General features: G+C 42.2%; 1 protein-coding gene across 10 annotated transcripts in view; it reads left to right on the forward strand.

The window, feature by feature from the left end:
- The window catches only part of Nfia (nuclear factor I/A), a 538,386-nt gene extending 526,186 nt beyond the window's left edge, over positions 1–12,200 (forward strand). For 9 of the 10 annotated variants that reach the window (XM_063287182.1, XM_063287181.1, XM_063287183.1 and 6 more), the window contains one exon: positions 4,655–12,200. In XM_063287182.1, the coding sequence (XP_063143252.1) occupies positions 4,655–4,731 (77 nt within the window). In that variant the 3' untranslated portion in view covers positions 4,732–12,200. The remainder of the gene's footprint in view (positions 1–4,654) is intronic. The other variant, NM_012988.2, reaches the window with a different exon arrangement.
- The last annotated feature ends 10,235 nt before the right edge of the window (positions 12,201–22,435 follow it).

Genomic DNA, 22,435 nt, shown 5'->3' on the forward strand with positions numbered 1-22,435 from the left:
GAAGAAAGCTAAGCGTCACACCCAGTTCTGGGTTCCACATTAACAACCTCCTTCCGTGCAGTGTTAAACTTTGCCCCGAGGCCCTTTTGTTCAAGTTTTTAATTTGAAAAACAGATTTTGCCTCAGTGAGTCAGTCCTGCTCTTCACTGCGCTCTCTCTCTCTCTCTCTCTCTCTCTCTCTCTCTCTCTCTCTCTCTTTCTCTCTGCCCTTTCAAAGTGAAATATAAACATCTCAGATCTATTTCTTTTTTGTTTTTAAAAATGTATGCCCTGCCCTCTGAGCAGAAAGTAAAAGAAGTTGCATGTGTTGTAATATTGGCTGTGGACTGGGAGGGTGAGTCTTGGTTGCCCATCTCCAGTAGACTCAGGACCATCTCCACTTTGCAACTGTGCACAACCAAGGCACAAGAGAAGGACCAGCCTGCCACTGTCACGGTGCCTGCTGCCATCTCAGCCCTCTTGTTTAGGATGCAGTGGGATGAAGGCTGTTGATGGTTCGTAAATCCTGACTACTGTGAGCATTCCAGAATCCCCACAGAATGGGGCTGGAACTTTTCATGGAGCTGTAAATTAAGGGGCGAGAAGTGTGATAAAACTCCTAAGAGAACCGTGCTGCAATGGTTAAATGAAATTTTATAAGCGCGTTCGTTCAGCGCAGAGCTGTTTTGCATTACATGAGTTGAATACCTTAGAGACACCGCATCTGCAGGCACTTTATTAAATCCTGAGTCAGCACTTTCCAACCTGATGAGATTACTTCTCCATCTGACCGGCTAGGAGGAAAGCTGAGCTCTTGGCCTGCAGATTTCTTTTGATGTTTCACCTTGAACACTGAAAGAGGACAGGTCCCCCCTCCCGCCCCTGGTACATCCCAAACTATGGACGTTGAGAATGTAACGTGGCTAATTTCTTGAAACTAGAGCCTCCGTGGGAGTGTGGATTTATGGGCCACCAAATCAAACTGTAGTTGAATGTTCCTGTGGGGGTGGGGGGGGATAGATCAAAGCTCAGTGTTTACTTCCTCGATGTAAATGTATCAAGATAACATCCTCCCATGCAGTACTGTAATATTGCCACTCTGCAGATAAGGGACAGAGAGTCCTTTGTAGTGGCCTGGATACAGTAGGGCAGATTAAGGGCCTATAAAGTATGAAGGCAGAAGCCATATGAAACCCAAGCAGATGTCAGATGTGAGGATGATTTTCTGACTCTGCACCGATGAATTTTGTTTCATGTGCCAGTATTTCCCCCAATGACTTGATTCAACCCAAGAATTTCCCAGTCACCGACTCTTCTTTCTGCCCCAAGAAGAAAGGTGCAGAGTCATTCTTTAGTGAGTGTTCTCACACTTGCAACGTTTTCAAGTAATCGAAATTAAAAGGAAAATGCCACAAGAAAAAGAGTCTTTCCTGCTCTTGCCTTACCCATCTGATGCGATTGGCAGTTCACGGAAGCCTAAAGAAAGCCAGGGGCACCTCTGTGTGGGCGGTTGTCACATTGTCACCACCAGTGTCTTCAGCTACGAATGGACGGATCGAAACCTTGGCAAAACGGATTAATTTCTTATTGTTTACAACTGTTTCTCGGCTACATTTCTAAAGATCATTTACTAAGAGACCTCATTCAAAAAAATAGAAAGAAAGAAAGAAAAAAGAAAAGGAAAAAGAAAAAAAATGTTCGTGTGTGGTTCCCCCTAACTGACTTCCCATTCTGGAAGCCCTTGGTCAAGTAGCTGGGTTAATTGTCATGAAGATTAGTGTGATGTTGAAATAAGTACTAATGGTCAAATTACAGGAGTGAAAAGTGGGAGAATAGGTTTTGGTTTGGGCCTGAAAGGGTTAATTAACGTTTTTTCACGGGTTATTAAAGACCCCCAACCCCTGCCTTAGGAGTCATATTGACAGCCCACCACAGGGCAGCTCAGCTCCTCTATTGACATGTTGCTGGTCGGAGCACAATGGTCTCAGTATCTGCAAATCATTGCTAAAATCATCTCAAGGAAAAAAAAGTTCCCAAGCTTTACCATTAGACAAAAGCCCCGGAGTTGCAGCGCGCAGCTCAAAAACCCAGAGTCAGCACCTTCTATCGATTAAAAACTAACCTTTAAAGTAACTCTGAGAGCGTGTGGTTAGCATTTAAATTTAAACATGTCGTGAGTTGATTTGTGTTACTGAGTACCAACTCAGAAGGAGTAACATTCACAGTGCAGTTTTTTTTTCCTAACTCCCTTAAGCAGCTAAAGTATTTCATGAGATGTCAAAAGGGCAGAAAGGAAAGGGGGAGGGGCCAACTCGGGGCCTCATCGCTTTCTTTCCCAGGCAAATATTCACCCCCCCCCCAAAAGAAAAGTGTGGAGAGCGAAACACAATAATTAGTCCTTTGTCTAACTTTCTCGAATGCCAAAGAAAGACAGATTAATTAAATATACAACAGTGTTGGTTTTTGGAGTGGGGGTCTAGCTTGCTGGGTAGGTCATAAATTAGGCAGAATAAATACTTCAGTGTGTTTGCAGTGGGCCTGCTACGTCAGAGCCACTGGAAGGTTGGTGGGAGGAGAGTGGCGGGTTTCTTGCTAATGATAGTCACGTCTGGGTCTGTCTGGTTGCTAAGAGCAACCAGACATGATGTAACACCAGGATGAACTTGAACTTGGGGGACTTGAAAAGAGAACAATAGACCAGAGCAATCAATAAAGCCTATTTCAGTGAAGGGTTACAGAGCTGCTCTGGGGTAACCTTGTGGGTGAGGCACACACTGAATAGCAAGATGTGTGAAGAAACTTTTTTTTCCTTTGCTTTGGTTAGCTTTGCTTCGCCTTTTAACAGAAGTACGGGGGCGGGGGGGCACTGCTGATTTTTGTAGCGCCCTGGGTACAGAAACTATGGGACGGAAAACTGCTCCCCCTGGTGACTCACTGGGTCCCAGGCCTTTACTTCAGGACTGCCACACTGAAGAAGTCCGGAATTTCACAACTGCCTTCGAAAGCATGCAGACAGATTGAGAACAGCACTTGCCACTCAGTTTGAGACTGTTCTGTGTAAGAGCAGATATGGAAAATGGATCTGTGTCAGAGATCAGGAGAGACTTAAAACAAACATGGTTTGGAGATTGCTTCCGTCCCCTTTCTTTCTTACTGATCTTTTCTTTTGTCCACTTCGATTTAGGCCATGTGCCCTTAGCAGGGTGATTTCTTTTCCAGATATAAGCAGCTTTATTGGTCAGAGAGTAAAATCTACGAGTCTACAGGATGAGGAGTTTTGTGATTTGAGCTAAAGGTTTTTGTTTTGTTTTGTTTTGTTTTCTTATAAGCGCCTTTGGAAATCAAAGGTGCCTTGTGTGACCAGGAAATTTTACACCAACTTCCACGGAGCTATCATTTAGCCGTTTATCCCTGGGATCAAAGGAGTCCCGACTTTCCCCTAATTGAATCACCCCCACAAGAGTGAGCCTTAGCCCTCCAGAATCAGTTCTGACTGACGTAAACCCCCCTGATGTTTTCAATACAGAGCTCACAGCCATTAGCCTTGCCTAGAAGCTGGTAGGTTTTCTGACTCTTGCAAAAAGTACTGAATTCTTCAGAATACTTAGAAGAAAGCTGGGGAAAAAAGTCATACAATTTTTAGCTTCACTTGAGACATTAGTTTTGAGATTGCTCTGTAATAGCTCATTTTGTTGAGCGAACTTTCTTTGTTGACAAAGGATGCAGCAGACACAAAGGTAGTTACCTGGACATTTCTGAAAGGGACACAAGACTGGCTCCACAAGCTGGCAGAAAGCTCGAAGGCTTTTCTGAGTGAACAGAAACATAAATGAGGTCTACAGTGGTCTCATTTCCACCATGAACTTGACTTCATAAGGAGCCATCTTATTTATTACGTATCTTTTCTAAGAATATACTTGTGTATATATATTCAGTTGAAAGGAAGATGATTTGCCACCATAAATACTCCAGTCCGACTTCCCACCCACCATGTCACCAATGTGTTTGCCACCAGACCTTTCTGCTGTAACTGCTATCACGGGTCACCTACAGAATGCTGTGTTCGTAGGCTCGGCACCTGTCCTTAGTATCTACATCCCATTGAAAAGTGTGAGCGCTCCCAGGCATGGTGCTAGGTACTAATAAGATAGCCAGGTTCCTTGTCCTCCTATAATTGCTCACCACTAGGTTACAAAACCTAATGTGAATGCCATGTGGCCAGAAAGTCCTCACTTAGTAAGATATACTCAAAACATTGGCAAAGCCCACAAAGGCAGTGAATTTTAATGTCAGAGGAGTAAGATAAATCTCCTTGGCTTGGGATTTACTATCATCTGTCTTTTGTTGTCCACAAGAACCACCCCCTCCTCAAGGTCAATTCTGATCCCATGGTTAAAAGAGCAACTTTCAAAAATAGTTTTACAAAATTGAACGTTGTTTGTGTTTGCTCACTGAGGACCACTGTGGGCCTTGCTTATACCAGCCGAGAGCTACCCATGAGCCCCTACACGGAGCACAACATCTGCATTTTTTTTTTTTTGGTTCTTTTTTTTTTTCCGGAGCTGGGGACCGAACCCAGGGCCTTGCGCTTCCTAGGCAAGCACTCTACCACTGAGCTAAATCCCCAACCCCACAACATCTGCATTTTAACCGGACTTTTCTTTTTGTCTTCCAGTCCTGGTACCTGGGATAAAAGTTGCAGCGTCCCACCATCCTCCAGACAGACCACCTGACCCCTTCTCAACTCTGTAACATGGACGCAACCTCAACCCGGCGCAGTTACAACTTCACTGTCAGTGGAAGGGGAGAGACACCAACTCGAATCAACTTGTACATGGAAACAGCGAACGTCGTGGTCAAACAGCAAAGGCCATAACTTTTCGGGATTCTTTTTTTTTTTTTAATACTTTAGGGACTGTCGTAATTTCTCATATGGTGCTGGAAATGGTTGGGCTGTGTGACATTTGAAGTGTTCCAGTGGTGGTGTGAGCAGTAGGTGAAGCGGCTGGTAGGGGATGAGCCTTGCTCACGAACTTCCTGTTGTAACACTTGTGAGCCTGGCCTTTTCACAGTATTTCAAGAATTTGCCCGCGCAGGTGTGTGACCCTCCCGGAGCACTTGGAGACACCTGGAGAATGAAATCTTTCGTAGTAGCTAAGATCTGTGATCTGTAACTTACAGGACACTCAAAGGGCAATGTTTTTTGGGTTTTCTTTTTTTTCTGTAACATATTAGAAAAAGCAAATGCAGTTAAGTTGATCTTTCTTTTAGTTTGGTTTGGTTCAGCAGTCAGCAGTTAAATACATAACACAACCCTCAAGGACAGTGAACCCACTCATGTTGCAGAGCAAATCCAAAAAGACAGCAAAGACTACTACTACTACTCTCAGTTCGGTTGTTTGTTTTTTTGTTTTGTTTTGTTTTTTTATTAAGTTTTGAAATGCTGCACTTACATTTAAAAAAAAACATTTTTCAACAATTTCAACAATGACACAAAAGTTCACATGGAAATGGGGAAGATGGTCTGTTTTGACAGAAACTGACAGGAATCAAAACAATCGAATTTTGAATTGAGTGAAGTGCAATTTCATTGGATAGCTAAGTATCTTTGTAAGATAGAGATTGTTGAAAATTCTATTTTTGTTTTTCAAGTCCTCCCACCCCAGGACTCTAAATTATTGGGGTTAAAAAAAAACAGCCTTGCAAGAAAAAGGGGAGCTATTTTTGCTTTTTATGTTTTTTATTGTTAAACTTGTATCCCTTTAAAAAAAAAAAACCGAAGGAAAATTTAAAAAAAAAAACAAAAAAAAAAATACAAATCTAATGGTGCTTTTACCACAATATGTTAACTACATTAAATGCTAATTAATTATTTTCTGTTATCAAAGCACATAACTCAAATGAAATCATGGTATCTGTTAATTTTATAAGCTAGAAATCACTATAATGAATTATGCCAATTCTGGAAAATTTTACACATGTATGGCAACACCAGATCTATCGGTTTTCAAACGCCTCGTCGTAACCAGACATTGTCCAGAAGTTTCAAAGACCCTTCGCAAACCCTGAACTGGGCTACGGGGAAATAATACTAACACTGATAAGGACATAACTGTGTGAGCCCATTCAGATCAAAGTACTTGTTAGGGAAAATAAACAAACAAACAAAAACAAAATGTTCACACACACACACACCCCCAAATGTCTTGTATCTTATGTTTAAGGAAAAAAGAAAAGACAAAAAAAAAGACAAAAAAAAATCAAAACAGAAAAAAAAGCAGAAACAAATAAATAAACAAAAAAAAATGCAAGTGATTTTTCTACCAGACAGCGAAGCACCCCCTTGCTTCCCATGCGACTTCACGGTTTCCTATACTATACGTATATATGTGTTCTGGTCGGCAGGCCCTGCCCACCAGAGGAAGTCTCTGCATGTTCTAGTGTTAGTAACTAATTTTTATATAGCTAATGTAGGATAAAGTAGAGTGCATTAAGACAATATTGTAACCCCAGTCTAGGCACTTGCCTTTAAACTGTCTCAGCCCTTCAGAAGGGCTCAACTACTGTCCTATACAATCAAGTGACTGAAACTCCTGGGAAGACACTTTGCTCCTCATCTAACCCCCCCCCCAAAAAAACGATGTTGTTTTGTTTTTATTTTTTTCCTTAATTTGCACGAAAACAGAAATTCCATATCAATGTGCCTTGCCCTGGATAGTGATTTTTTTGTGGAATTGTTGCACATGCTCCTCAATTGAAGGGGTTTAATCCCTACTCAAGCATTCGGAGACACTTTTTGTAAATGTAACTTTTATGTCAGCCATCGTCAGTTTCCACATCTAGACCTAAATAGAGAGGTAGCTGTTACGCAGACAGGCGTAGTCTCGGTTGTCCTGTGTGGTCAGTGGCAGTGCTATTCTGAGCTCTGTAGATGCTTACAACGTCAGTATTTGGATGTCGCTGCATTTTTTTTTTTCAATTTCTTTGGAGTCTTCCTTTGTCCCCGCCCCCACCCCACCCCCCCCAGATATATGAAAATATGCAATACCTGCTTATATCATGTAGAAAAGCTTAGCAAGTATTAATTTTTCTTTCTTTCTTTTTTTTTATTTGACCAAAGTCAGTGCTGCACATGACGCAGTGGGTTTTAGGTGTCTGTCTTTGTGTTTTCTGTGGTTTCTGATGCACGTGTGCAGGAAGGGCTCCTCTTAGAGAAGCAGTCAAACTGTGAAGCACTAAGCTGACCCTGCTTCAAGCAATTTTGTTTTTACAACTGTTCCTTTCACAAGCAAGCCTTAAAAAAAAAAAACAAAAAACAAAAAAAAACAAAAAACAAAAAAAGACAACTTCCTTTCTCTTCAGCCCCCACACCCACTTTTCTTAGCAGACGGCAGTCAATCCACATTCAATAAGAAATACATAATGCCCATTTTTATATGCACGTTTTTAAACTTCCAAGTTCTGAAAATTGTTTACTGGTTATCTCTATTTAAGGAAAAAAAATAAAATAAAACATTTTGGATTTTCATATGTGTCTGATAAGTGGTTGTATAGTCGTTTGGCGCTGTTGTACGGTGTGATTATCAGTGTACGGTGTCACTTCCGATAGCCAGCAGCAGACTTTGCCTTCCCTATAGCACTTAGCTGGGCATTACTTTATTATGACATATGTGCACTAAAAGAGAGAGAGAGAGAGAGAGAGAGAGAGAGAGAGAGAGAGAGAGAGAGAGAGAAACATAGCAGCTTTCAGTGCTTCACGGTGAAGGGAAAAAAAAGCCTAGACAAACATTTTGTCAGAACCTTGCAAAATGCCAAGGTATTACCAGTAAATTGGTTGTATATACAATAAAATTGCACCCTTTTTTTAAACAAAACGAACTAAGCAATAGTTTGGGCAGTCCTAGTTGTTTTTAGCGAGCATGTTGTAGTCTTGACTGCAAAGAGAGAGAATAAGCTGCCCACTCAGAAGATATGTAATTTGTATCGTTGTATAGTTTTATTGATTACACTGATTTATTCTACCCTATTTTATAATGCAGGACTTTTGTAATGTTGTCTAAATGAGGAAAAAAAATCTCTGTCAAATTAGCCTAGTGAAATTTCCGATTGTCCATTACCAAGGCACCGTTCATAGCATTGATCCTTCTTTCTTTTCCTCCTCCTTTGGAAACTGGATTAAGTTTAAAACTTTCCCGTTTCCTTTTTATTTGGTTGTGTTGGGTTGGTTTTTTTTTTAAGTATTTAAATGCAATTATTTTTTTCTGCCAATGGTATCACATATTCCTATGCTTGAGAAGTGTAGGTCTACTGAAAAACCATTGCAAGTGGACGTTCCAGGTGTGCTGTACTTTTGAAGGTATTTTGTTGTATTAGGTTTAAAAGTAGGGAACTCTGAACAGATTTGCAGGAACAAAAGATGTTTCAAAAGGCTCTCGACCATTGTGGAGGCAGCGTGGGGTAACAGCAAACAAGGGTTAAGTAGAAAATACACTGAGTTCTGTTCTGTTCATGCTTCATTGTCAAGACAGCAGCAGAAAACTGTATGGAGTTCTGTTGTCATCGAGCAGGAAACAAGGGATCACCGACCAATGCATTTTAGGTTAAGAGCTGAGCCAAGGTGTTTGAGGAAGACTTTCCTACAGGAGTGTAGAGACAGACAGTCCCAAGAGCTATCAACATTTGAAGGCCCAGACTTGATTCTGAGACATGTTGGATTTTTTTTCCCCTCTCCCATCAAATGGCATCAACACAATTAGCAAAGATAGTCCCTCAAATGACTCCTTCCCCCCCCATTTTTGTCTTTGGGAACTGAAGTCAGAGGCACAAAGACTAACTTTCAGCATTTTCCAATAAATGTTCTCCCTTGGCCCCTCTCCTGGCCACCACAAAACTCCTTTTTCTAAACTGTCCTGAGCAGAAGTCTTCTCTGGTGCCATTGTCCTGGTCCTCCAGCCCTTCTCTCCCCTCTAAGGTTATGTCTCTTCACTGCCTGGCATGACATCTATAAGCTCACTCCCCATACAGGGCCACCACCACCCACATGGACTCCCACTGGCCCTCTGGGCTCAATTCTCCAAGCTTCCCTTCTCCTTTCCCGGCAGTCCAAGAGTGCAGGATCCAAATTTCTAGTCACGCTGTGCTATATTCAGTCAGCCCACAAGAATATGCAAACTCCATCTCAAAAATATTGTCTTTCACCTTCCCAAATCTTTATCCTCGTGTGCTTCAACCTCTGTAGAGCAATATCATGAGGTAGTTGCAAAGGAAAACATTTTCTCTCATGATTTACTTTTTGTTGTTGTTATTGTTGTTGGGTTGGAGGGGTTTTCTTTGTTTGTTTTTCTTTCTTTGGGTTTTGTTTTTGTTTTTGATGGGGTATGGTCTTTAAGACTGTCATTTGACATTTTTACATCAGATCCCATAGTCCCTGTCTCTTCCTCCTTCCCTCCCTGTCTCCTTCTCTGTTTCTTTCTGTCTGTGTATGTCTCTCTGGTTCTTCTTTGCTTCTTTTCCCCTTCTGGTTTCTGGTAGCAGGCCTCCATTGAACTGTTGTAAAACACAAGAAGTGTGGTCAGTAGGAGAGTTTTGGTGGTGCCTCCCAGCCTACTGGCCAAACCATCCTAGACACTCCCAGAGGCTGCTCCATTCTTGGGCATGGCTTTCATTTACATGGGCTTTGGAGGCCATTTTGTCTTGAAGTCAATGCATGCTCTCATGCTGTTCGACAGTAACCTACTCTGCCTTCTCCACGTCCAAGGCTGTGCATTTGTCCAATTAGTGTCATGAATGTTTCCCCTTTATTTTTTCCAATAAAAAAAGCAGTGGGATGAAAATTGCTTTGATATATAGCAGGAATATTGAAGCTATTCCATAGCACTTAACCGTAGTGAATACTGTGTCCCCAGTTCTGAAATCAATTTAATGTTTAATGCAAATCCATTACATGGTGCTATTACAGGCTGACAAAATGATTTACACAAATGTGACAACTCGGGCTCAGTTCACTCTGCTTCCCAACAGTGTAAATGCATAGCAGTGTTTATCTGCATGAGAACTATGCACTAATCTATCTGAAGAAAAAAAAAAACTATATCAACTTTGGTATCTACTTTCCGTTTACTTCAATCCTTGCCTTTTTGGTCATTGTTATAATGCCAGCTTTAGGACAGAAAGAATTATAAGAAAACCAGCATAATACCTGATATATTAAAATGTAGTGCCTGTGAAACCTGTATTATACTGCTCTTCTGAAGTAAGATTTTTCTACACCGGTAGCCTTCGCTGTCTGTCAGTCAGGACCTCTGGTATAGGTGATGTAAAATAACCGTACAATATTATGCATGCTATCCCATAATGCTTAGTGACTGTATGATATTACTCAGAGTTCTGTTAGACTTTTTTTTCTGCCTCAGTTCTTATCAGCTAGGTTTGAGGTATTTCACTGAGAACGTGAACTCGGTCTTCCTTCTGGCTGTCTTCATGATCTTGGAGGTGTACACTTACTTAAATTCAGTATTACTTGTGTTTGTTTTCATTTTTGTTTTTTTTTTTTTTTTGCTTTGTTTTGTTTTGTTTCTCCTAAGGGACAAGCATGGGTGTTTGATTTCAGAAATCAGTATATGGTGAGATTTTTGTCTCAAAACTACCATTTGAATTTCAAGAACTCTGCTGCAAAAACCAGTCTGAGAATGTTTCCAAGTGAGAGTCACTTTGCTGGCCCTCGACAGAAGCTAGACGACACTGAAGAACCTTGAAGGACAGTGTACCCATGCTTGATCAGCCTCACTCCAGACTTCCTCATAGTAAAAAGGAAAAAACAAAAAAATTTACAAAATCACGTAGCTATTTAGTTACATGCACAGATGCAATATTTTCTTCAAAAATATAACTCTGTACAAACTTCGGGCCCGATTCATAAGAAAGAAGTTTGCTATTAACACGGGATTTTTAAAATATGTTCTCTCTCTCTCTCTCTCTCTCTCTCTCTCTCTCTCTCTCTCTCTCTCAATTTAAATTTGAAACTGTTTGCTTCCCAATTTGAATATTTTTCTTTAATTTCCCCCGAACCAGCACCCATCTGCCTTTCATTCTCCAAAGGGTTGCATTAAGGAAGTTGGAGGGATACTATATGGGGACTGGATCCCAGTGACGAGGCTAAGTGGGAACTGTAGGGTAGGAATATAACACATGGATGCACCCCCTCTGTGTGTCAGGCATCCTACATGTAGACTCACTGTGCTGTTTGGGCTGAAACATTAACTTTGTAAAATGTGTCTGGACCACAAGAGTATATAGGAGAAGTGCTACCTCCGATCTAACTAGAGCAAGTTCATGGCAGAAAGTATCACATACTTTAAAAATGTGAAGTTTCCCGTCTCTCCAGTGGTTTCCAAGGCAAGTGGTGTCCAAGACACAGACCGTTTTCATGTTGTTCAATGCTCGGCTTTGTAAAAAGCCCAAAGCTATCTTCTCTCGGCTTTGACTGCTAATTGTATTGCTCTTGGTTGTTTTTATTTTTAAATTTTTTTCTTGGTAATGGTCTGTAAATTTGCTTTTTTTTTTTAACCTATTATTCCCCACTAAAGGTCTTAGGCATCTGGCCATGTCAGGATGCAGTGAGGGAGCCGCCAGCTTTCTTCTCCCTCAGACCATTGTCTCTCCACTGAACTAGGCTGCCTCCCTACCGAGGTGCCAGCCAGAGGAGTGCCAGCAAGTCCCAGTAGGTCCTTAGGAAGGCTCCCAAGGCCAAGTCCGTGGTTCCTTCTCTGCTTCTCCCACATACCTTTCCCATCACACACGTCAAACATCTGCTCAGAGTGCCTCTGTTCTCTTTTCAAATTGGGGGGGGGGATTAAAAACTTCAAATGATGGAAAAAACGAGATCTCTTGTGAAATGGAACGCCCCGTGTTAATAACTTGGTCTGAAATTGTTTTTATGAGCCGGGCCCCCTGTGCCTCTAGCATATTTGTACTGACTCTCATAGTTACCCTTTTCGTTTACTGTGTTCTGTGAAAACTTGTAATTGGTTGAGAATCACTGTGGGCGTCCATTCTTATCAACTAAGTCTCCACAGGGTTTTTGAGCTGGTGTGGATTAGTTTAACTCTTGTATTCAACCGTTAGTGCTACCACCTTCTCACATCACAATACAATTACTGGAAGCAAGTACTGCATTTCCTATGCAACAGAAAAGGAAAAAATAAAACAAATTGCTAATGCTACGGAAGTCCTGTCCTCTTTTGCTGTGTACTCAGTGCCTGGGGTGGGTAAGCTGTGTTGAGGGCTGGTGCTTTCCCAAAGGATGGTCTTTCTGACTACAGCATTGCACTCCTGTAGGATCTTTCACAGTGTTCCTAGGAGAGTGCTGACATTCGACCTGCCTGGACCAATGCAAGGTTGCATCCCCCACCCGGAACTTCCTATGTGTCTGATGTGCTTGCTCTGTGTGATTTGTTATTGCTATGGGGAGTCAGAAAGGAGATTTCCAAGAGGGGAGGGGCTCTAAATGGCCCTGGATGGTATAACTGGCGAGCACAGCTACCAGCTGCAGATCTGGAGAGATACAAGGAAGGAAGGGATCAGGTCCTAAGGGTGGGACACACATGGCTGATACTTGGATCGTTTGGGGAAGACCAGCACCATTAGAGTGAAAATGTTACATGACTGGTACTAGGACTGATGGGCGAAGATGAATGGCTAGTGCTAGAACGCTGGATGATGCCAGGCTGTGGAGTAAGGACTAGCTGAAGCTGGAGAATGCTGCCCAGCTCTACCTGCTGCCACAGTGTGGGCAGGAAGCTCTCTCCTCTCTCTCCTCCTCTTGGCTCCCACCAGTGTGTCGCCTTGGCTGAACCTAATAGTAGCTAGCCATTTAGAAGGTCTGGAAATTGAACTAAAATATCAGTCCCAGCCCTCAGCATCAGAGATGAACCAGTAAGCTAGCAAGCAGGGACATAAAAGAGGAGTGCATTTAATCCGTTTTTAAGCTTGAGGCCATACTGCGAGATGAGTCTAGTTTTCATCTTCTTAAATAGATGAGGCTCCTGAGCAGAGATTAATAACTGGAAGGCATACGAAGAATAATCATCTGCGTGGGATTCAAACCTGAGAAGTTAGGTGCTGACATTTTTTTTCTGGTAATTACCACAATATTCATTCTCTTAACTGCTTACCAGCAAATACTGATGGGAAAGTGCCTACTATGTGCCAGAAACTATGCCAATGCTAAGACTAGTAGCCAAACAAAAACTGGGCACCTGTTCTTCTGAGCCATGTGGTCTAGTAGCCAAAAAGAAAGAAAGAAAAAGAAAAAGAAAAAGAAAAAGAAAGAAAGAAAGAAAGAAAGAAAGAAAGGAAGAAAGAAAGGAAGAAAGAAAGAAAGGGGTTGGGGATTTAGCTCAGTGGTAGAGCGCTTGCCTAGGAAGCGCAAGGCCCTGGGTTCGGTCCCCAGCTACGAAAAAAAAGAACCCAAAAAGAAAGAAAGAAAGAAAGAAAGAAAGAAAGAAAGAAAGAAAGAAAGAAAGAAAGAAAGGAAGAAAGAAAGAAGGAAAGAAAGAAAGAAAGAGAAAAAGTTCACTCAAATCAGCCCAGCACCACAGTCATGATGAATCTTCACATTGTTTTGAGAGCCAGTGTCACAGGTAGTAACTGCCAAGGCAAAAGAGGCAACGAGACTCTTTCATAATGAGCAGTGAGGAAACACTATGTAAAATGTACCTGTATCCATTCAAAGGGAGTTTACACCTTCCAGGGTAAGATCTATTGAGCTCAAGAAAGGACAGGCAAACTGATGCAACAAAAAATTTGACCTTAAAGTCAAGACACTGCATGTGCTTCCAGCACATAATGGGTCTCCCCCCACCCCCGTAAAGCCTACTCATTACTTTTCTCATCACTTTGAAATGTGTGACAGAAACACAGGAGAGATTTCTCTGGGCTCATGGTTTCGTCAGGGCTTCCATCCGTCAAACCCAAGGATGGCAGGGTGGGACTCTTGGTGGTGGGAGCAAGTATCAGAGACCCCTCGAATCATACATAATGGACCAGGAAACAGCACAGAACAATACCAGGGAAGGTATAGCCTTCAAAGCCCTCACATATCCTTCCACCAGCCAGGCCCTAGGGCCTTCAAAACATCAAGTTCCTGAACTGGGGACTAAGTATTCAAAACATGAGCCTGCAGGGGAACATTTCACCTTCAAAGCAAAGCATCTTATAAAACATCTATTCATTAGATTTGTGTCAAAGAAATAACCCCACATCTCACAGCAATGAAGATTTTAATCTTACTTTACACGTCTCTTGTGGGTAGCCTGAGACCTTTGCACAGGATTGCCTCATTCCAGGATGCTAGACAGAAAACAGATAGCGTTTGCCCATGGCGGGAGGTATTGGCAGGGTTCATAATGTCTTTTAACATCTGGAATTGACTCCTACTACTTTGGCTCATGTTTCGTTGGTCAAAGCTAGTCACAGGAAGGCTAGAGAACAAGACTAGTCTTGAGTTGTGGAGACAAAGAATGAACTGAGTGGAGAAGAGTGTTGAAGTCAGACAGAGAGGTGATATGAGTGAATGCAGGCTCACTGTAGAGTTCAAATGAACACAGTAGAGACCAAAGAAGACATCAATACCCACTAATCACTAAACTCTCACCTGCCAAGTGGTTTAGATGATTGATTGATCACCTTACATTCAGTAATCGTCTCTGATTGCAACTATTGAAGAGGCATGGTCGGTCCTGACTCAAGTTGAATGGAGCAACTTTATAATACTTGCCTTAGAGTTCCACTTTCAATCAAATTAGACCCCAATCACATTGGTCTTTATAATTTGCTCTCATGAGATTGGAATCCAAGTCAGCCCAAACCAACTAGGTCAGGTGGTATGCAAGCACAGAGTTTGGACACGAGACAACATTGTAATCAAGACCATGGACTCAAGTACCAAACTGGCCCAGTTGACTCCTAGCTCAGCATTTTATTAGCTCTATGGCATTGGCTGGTGCTTCAGTTTCCCTATTGGTTGGATGAGAATAATTATTACAGGACCATTATGGATATCTGATGAATTAAAATGTGTTTAGCCTAGCATATTGTAAATGCTATAGAAATGTCATACCCAAAGAAAAGACCCCACTGTAAATATTTCAGTGCACTCGTAATGGAAGCCCTCTTCTTGTTCATTTCCAGCCCTCCATTAGGGCGAATTCTGAAATCTGCCTCAACTAAGAAGAAAGAAGGAGTCCAAGAAATGTAGTCTAGGGTTTGCATCTTGATTTCTTATTTTCTGAACTCTGCACTAGTAAGGGCCTCAATTTCCCCCATCTACAAAATGGAAATGAGTGTGGTGCCTCCTTAAAGAGATCAGGAAAAGGGTTGAAAACAACCGATGCAAGTAGACCACCCAGCAGAGTACCAGTCACGTAAAAACCTAGGATTATTTGCCTCATCCTGGAAGAAAGTAGCCTGACACCCTGGAGGACAGAGACATTATAGAGAGAAGCTGAGCTTAAAACCAGAGTTCCCCTAGGTGAGGAGATACAAGCCTGTAATCCAAGTACTTGTGAGACAGAGACAGGAGGATTATGAGTTTGTCGTTAATTTAAATTACATAGATCCTGTCTCATGAGGGTCTGTGGGGAGAGGGTGAACAGAAGAGGAGGAGGAGGAGGAGGAAGAGGAAGAAGAGGGGGAGGAGGGGGAGGAGGGGGGGAGGAGGGGGAGGAGGGGGAGGAGAGGGAGGAGGACAAAGAGGAGGAAGAGGAGGAGGAAGAAGGGGAGGACCAGGAGGAAAAATGAGATCAAAGAAACCAAAGAACTGGAGAGAATCCCACTCCCTTCTTTCATTGGCCATGAGATACTAAACAAATTATTTCTCACCTTGATTTTCAGTTTCCTCACCTGCCAAGGGAATACAGTAATGTCTCCGTTCCTGGAGACAGAAGTCCAAAGAGTGCAGTAAACCCAAATGAGAAAGCACTGGGAAAGACAAGCATCAAACATGAGAGTAAACTAGGGAGGAATCCGGCTCCAGGGTATCCCTGGCTCAGGTTCCATTTTCTTGGACAGGTTTGGCCAACAGAGCAACTGATTCTTATCAGCAGGAAAATAAACCTGAGAGAAGTTGTGTCTGTTATCATTGTTAAACCTTCAAGTTCCGGTTCTTTGGTAAATGAGTATGGCCAAGTCGGAAAGGTCCCGCTGGCCACTGGTAGAAAGCAGGGTCTCCTGTGTCGTGTAAAGAAGAAAGGAGCATCCCCGAAATGCACCACTCCAAGCCATGTTTGCTCTGCATCCAGCACATTCGGTATGCATCCCAGTCCTGTTCAGCCAGCACTGCTAATAAAACAGCGGGCATGCTGGCTTCTCCTAGCTCACTGCATGCACATGCTGCTTGGTCTGGTGTCATCAGTGCCCACCTTATGCCAATCAAGCCACTTCTCTTCCTCCAGTGAAGTCCATCCATCTTTCCCAAACAAACACTACATTCATTACTGCTCTTTTCCATGCCTCTGTTCATGTTCTAGCTCTCCCAGGTCACCATGCCTTTCCTGCCTCCTCTTAAAGCTTACCAGCATTCAGAGTTGAGTACCTTACCCTTTTGGGCAAGGCCTATTCAAATTATGTTTATTTCATGGAATACAAATAAAGTAATTGTTTTTCTTACTGGTGTGTGTGTGTGTGTGTGTGTGTGTGTGTGTGTGTGTGTGTGTTTTACTAGAAATTGAACCTTGCCCCTTATTCATGATAAGCGTATGCACTACCACTCAGCTATCTCCAGACCTTTTTTTCATTTCTTATTTTGAGACAGGATCTCACCAATTTGCCTAGGCTAGCCCAGGCTAGCTCAGGCTAACCTTGAACACACTCTATAGCCCTCGAGTACTTTGAATTTGTAGTCTTTCTGCATCAGCATTTTGAATAGCTGGATTGCAGGTCTTGTTCACATTGCAGATATAATTATAGAAAAATACCATGTGTACATAAAATCAGAATTGGCAAGCAAATTAATACTTATCTACCATCTATCAACTTACAATCAAGTTTGAAGCCACTGCCCCTTCTCTTCTTTCTACCCATGTTCAAATTATTCTGAAGCAAATCTCGGTTATTATGTAATTCCACTTCTATTTGTGACTACATCTCCAAAAGATCTACATTCTTTTAGGAAATGTAGAGATGCCATTTTTATAACCCAAAATGTTGACAAAATTTCTTGAAATCATCAGCTATCAGTATTAAAATACTTCCAAATATCTCAAAATCTTTTTAATGATTCGAAGGCTGGCAAAATGGTTCAGCAGGTAAGAGCACTTTCTAATCTTGGGGAGATCCAAGTTCAATACCCAGCATCGATATGGCAGATTACAACTATCTATGACTCCAGTTTCAAGGGATCCAGTGCCTACTCTGGCCCCTGAGAATGCTGAATGCATGTTTATAGTACACAGACACACAGGCAGGCGAAACATCTACATGTATAACTTTTTATCTTTAATTTTTGATGATTTGTCAAAGTCAAGAACCTACTAAGATTCATATATGAAGGAACTTGGGTTCAATGCCCCCTCAGCATTTGTATTTTCCTGGTGATAATGTGCTGAAGACCTGTTTTATTTGTACTGAAGAGTTTTTGTGGATGGAATTCTAGTAGGTGGGATTGTGTGGGAAGAATTTGAGGATGTGACCTAGTTGGAAGAAGTCTCACTGTGGGTGGGTGAGCTTTGAGGTTTCAAGAGCTCATGACATTCCCCAGTTGTCTCTCTCTCTCCCCACCCCCACCCCACCCCACCCCCCCCCCCCCCGCTCGCTCTCTCTCTGATGACATGTAAGCTCTCAGCTACTTCTCCAGCACCACACCTGCCTGCCTGCTGCCATGTTCCCTGCTATGATGATCACAGACCCTAAGCCTCTGGAACCATTAGCCCCAAACTAAATGTTTTCATTTATCAGTTGCCTTGTTCATGGTATTCTTTCACAGCATTAGGAAAGAAACCAAGACAGCTTGTTCTAACACTAAGCCAGAAGCACGTTCCTGACTTTGGAATTGACCCAGTAGGATGCAATCCCAAAACTCTCTTGGGCATTATTTATGATATGCACTAGACTCTGTCTCTGAAAACTCATGGGTGGGGGAGGGGGGGTTACCACTGCACACAAGGAAAACGTGCTTCAGAAACCACTCGTTGCCAGCCATACCCCTAAAGAGTGCCTTTTCTCTGACAGAGGGAAGAGAAGCCAAGAGGCCAGTAAATGACAAGCTCTCTGTTTTCCTTTGTTCCTTTCTGATGACAATTTCTTTAAGCCAGTTTCACCTTCAGAGAGAACAAAATTAAGTAATTCTGCTCAAAAACTCAAGAGAGGAATTCTCTGCTCAGCTGCTGTAGCTTGCTGGATCCTTAAAGATGCCTGAGTCACACAACAAATTTTATCAATTATCTCCTAGGTACCAGAATTTGAGGCTCTCTAAGGAGATAAAAACCAATATAATCCCAGCAGAGTGCAAAGTTTAGCAGAGGAAGCAAACATGCAAACCAAATAATTATACATTGGCCTTAAAAGAACCAGGCACATGACTGGTGCCAGGAAACGAGCGTGTTAGAAAAAAAGAAATTGTGTCCTTTTGCTTTCCCTGTTGCTATAAGAAAATACCCAAGGCTAGATAACTATTTTTTTTAATTTAGAGAATACTTTATTAGTTTTTGTAATCAAACCCACGTATATAAGACCTTACATATTTAATACAGTGTGTTACCCCTGTACAAATGGAAAAAACTTAAGTTCAACATTTCTAGACCAATATGGCTGTTAATTTCTGTACAGTGCCAACTCAACACAGTAAACGGGGATACTTTTTTCGAAAGTTGACAGCACAGGTAAAGTTTCAAAAAATTCAAATTATATATCTGTATATATATATTTATATTTATATAAAAAGACCAATAATAGCAGTGTGTTATGCATCAACAGCAGCAACAGCTTTTCCAGATTCTGCAGTCATCTGAACAAAACTGTAGAGACATCCAGCACACTCCATTAAAAAAAAAAAGTAAAAAAACAAAACCCGAGAAAACAGCACAGTTCTGTTACTCTTGTGGTACCTGGCACCATTTTTTTTAAATTAGCTTCTCAATCATCATCTGGAAAGAAAACATTCTGAGCAACATCATTAAAAACAGCTCTGATAAAGCACAGTCACTACTACGTAGATAACTATTTTTTAAAGTAGAAATATATTTAGTCATAGTTCTGGGGGGTTGGGAAGTTTAACCGCATGGTGCTAGCTTCTGGTGAATGTCTCCTTGATGCATCCGGGCACAGCAGGTAGTATTTCTAGTATGGCAAAACTGAACCAGAAAGCTAGCTTGGGTCTCTTGTCCTTTGTGGAAACCGACTGATGCCAGTATAGGTTCCCCATCCTCATTTAAACCCAATTGCTTTTCAAAAACTCCACCTCCAGACATCATAGAATGGAGATTTAGTTTCCCACTTCGGGGAGACATACTCAAACCATCACAGGCAACTACAGAAAGGAGATAGCCAGTCTTCAGATATGATAAAAAATATCCCAAGAGAGTGGCTGAGAGACTTGCATACTAAGAAGGATAATGATCGTAATAACAGCTTACACGCCCAAGTGAGCCCTCTTGACACAGCGTATTATCCTTAATATTTCCATGAACTTGCATATCTATCCCAACCCCAGGCTTCTCCACATTCTTCTGATAAGTACACAGAGGCACTAAGATGGTTTAGTTACTTTCTTGTCGTCTAATAATTCCTTGAGTCTGATCTCAACGGCTACTCTGAGGTTCACAGAGTGGAGTACATGGGTCAGTTGCATTTAAGCATCAATGAAAGTCTGCTCAGCAGAGAAGAGGAATCCATGGTTGAAGAAGAGGAGAAATCTATTCACCTCTCCAAGTCTCCTCTCACCTTTTGCCAAACTTCTGTCTACTCTGGATGTCAGCTGGCTTGGTCCAAACCAATGGGCTTCCTCTACATCAGACTTCCATTTGAAATCTTCAAACGAAACCCTTGAGGAAATTGTTGAGAGGGAAGTAAGGTTTCTCAGACTATTCCTTCCAGGGCAGTGGCCCTGGAACCACTCTAACTGGCAGCCTTCCTCAATAGAGCGCTACAGGTCTTCTCAAGATAGTTGATATTCTCCGTGCCCCACTGAACCTTAGAGTACTTCTCTGTCCTGTGTAATCTACATCATGCCCAGACCTTTGTAAATAGTGTCTTTATTAAATCCCTCTCAAATCATTTTAGATCGACTACGCCATCTGTTTCCTGCCGGAACCCTGACAGATAAAGCAGTCAAGCCAGAGTCTTCTTTCTTCTGAAACAACAGAGGCTCAAAGTCACTCACATGATGGATGTCAAAACCATAAATTTTCCCATCTTAGTTTATCCTGGACTCAGACGGCTGGACTCAACCTTCAAAGGTCGCTGGAGTCCATTTCCCTGCCTCCGGCAAGGCATCCCACCCTAGCACCGCCCCAGAGTGTGCCTGTCAGAGGAAGTATATCTTACTTTGAAGATCTCCAGGTAAGGGAAGACTATAACTCACTCCAGGGTACTCAGCCTCCTTGCCTGATAAATCTCCCTGCTGTCTAACACAGCCCCTCCTGTTACAGGTGAAGCCCGTTTCCTTTGTCTGATCCTTGGTGAGAGCTGAAAAAGAATCCGTCATTCTTGGAAAACGGGCGTTAAATCATCCTTCCCCTGCCCGGCTCTGACGGGCAGATCAATGAAGGCAGAGAATCTGCACATGCTCACCTCGAGCCATCAGCCTGGATGCTCTGACACAACGCTGACCTGTAAGTAACAGGAGGATGAACTTGGAGGTTGGTACGAGCAGGGAGGGAGAGATGGAACCTCAAGTCTCCACAAGAAATGATTGACTGGTTTCCTGACAGAAATAATGGTGAATTCTTCTTCTCTTTGCATTTGTCTACTTGACCGTTTGTCCTCTGCCTATTACTCTGAGCCTGAATTCTGAAGACTGTTCGTTTACTGGGGTTTATTGGCATTGACAAAGGTACCGCTTGCTGTTACTCTATCTCTCTGTGGTCCTAGCAAAGGACCAGAGCCCTGAGGTTGAAATAGAAATTTATTTTATTACAAGTCGTGAAACTGAAAGTCTAAACCCAGGTTGGCAGGTTTGGTTCCTCCAAAATTATGTGTCCCTGGCTTACAGACGATTGCCATCTGTCATGTCAGTCAGCTTTCCCTCTGTGCACATGCTTTAGGTGGATGCCATGTTCTGTGTGCATTGACCAGGTCCGACTTGTTACTTTTAAAAGACAGGGATTCTAGTCATTCCAGGACAAGCTGAGTCCCAGTTCTTCTACCAACACTTAGCAATGGTAAAACACTGATCTGGTTTCTCTATACTTCAGACACCATCTTTCCTTCCTATGTTCTTCATGAGAGGCCTATAGTACAGAGCACAGTTATCCTAGGTTCTCTTAAAACAGCTCTTAGGCCTCAACTACCACTTACCTCAAATTCCCAACTTCACCCTTCATATTATGACTGAGTTCATAATCAATAGATTTAACTGAAGTGACTTTCCAACACAGAGAGAAGTGCTATTTCTTTGCCTTAGAATGTAAGACTTGTTAACAAGTCACTTGTTAACAAGTTATCTGAGGTCAGGCAACTCAGATCATAAAGGCTCTGCTATCCACTTGCAAAAGACAGCAAAAACTATGGTTTTTTTCCTATTCAAATAAGAGCAAAGCTTACATTTTAATTTCTATAAATTGATACCATGAGGCTGAAGAGATAACTTGGTGGTTAAGATCTATGGCAGCATGCAGGAAGGCACAGGAGCAGGAGAAAGCTTTATGTGTTGATCCTCAGCAAACAGAGGTCTGGCTTTAGCATAGGCTTTTGAAACTTCAAACCCTGTTGCTGTAAAATTATAAAAAATTACGCTGTCTTTTATCCCACTGTAGATCTGGCACCATAGTGCCCCAAGGTATCTGGTAGACATCTTCATCTCAGTCAGCAAAGCCTCTCACCCACTTTGCTCTATCCCATACCACACAGCCGATGGCTTTTCTCTGCGCCTGGCAGCAATCTCTCTACCCATCTAGTTCCCAAGGCAGGCTGCCACCATGGCAGACATACACATGTCTCCACATCACATACTCTCTTGAACTTAAATCGCCACATGAAAGAACACACAACACAATAACCTCTAATCCAGTTGATAATATATAACTTGCTCATCTAGACACACAAAGCCCTGTACACATCCATCCCTTAAGAATGTTCATAATAAACTGTAAAGGCGCTGAGAGGAATCTTAACATCCGTCTCCATGTTCTCCCAGCTGCTTCTTCTCTACGGTTCCTGTCTCCTCCTTTTCTCTAAGACTTTTCTCCCACCCATCCTTCCTTCTCATCCAATGGCAGGCCTCATTTTATCTTATACCTGCCTT

Source organism: Rattus norvegicus, chromosome 5, assembly GCF_036323735.1.
Source record: "Rattus norvegicus strain BN/NHsdMcwi chromosome 5, GRCr8, whole genome shotgun sequence".
Classification (NCBI taxonomy): Eukaryota; Metazoa; Chordata; class Mammalia; order Rodentia; family Muridae; genus Rattus; species Rattus norvegicus.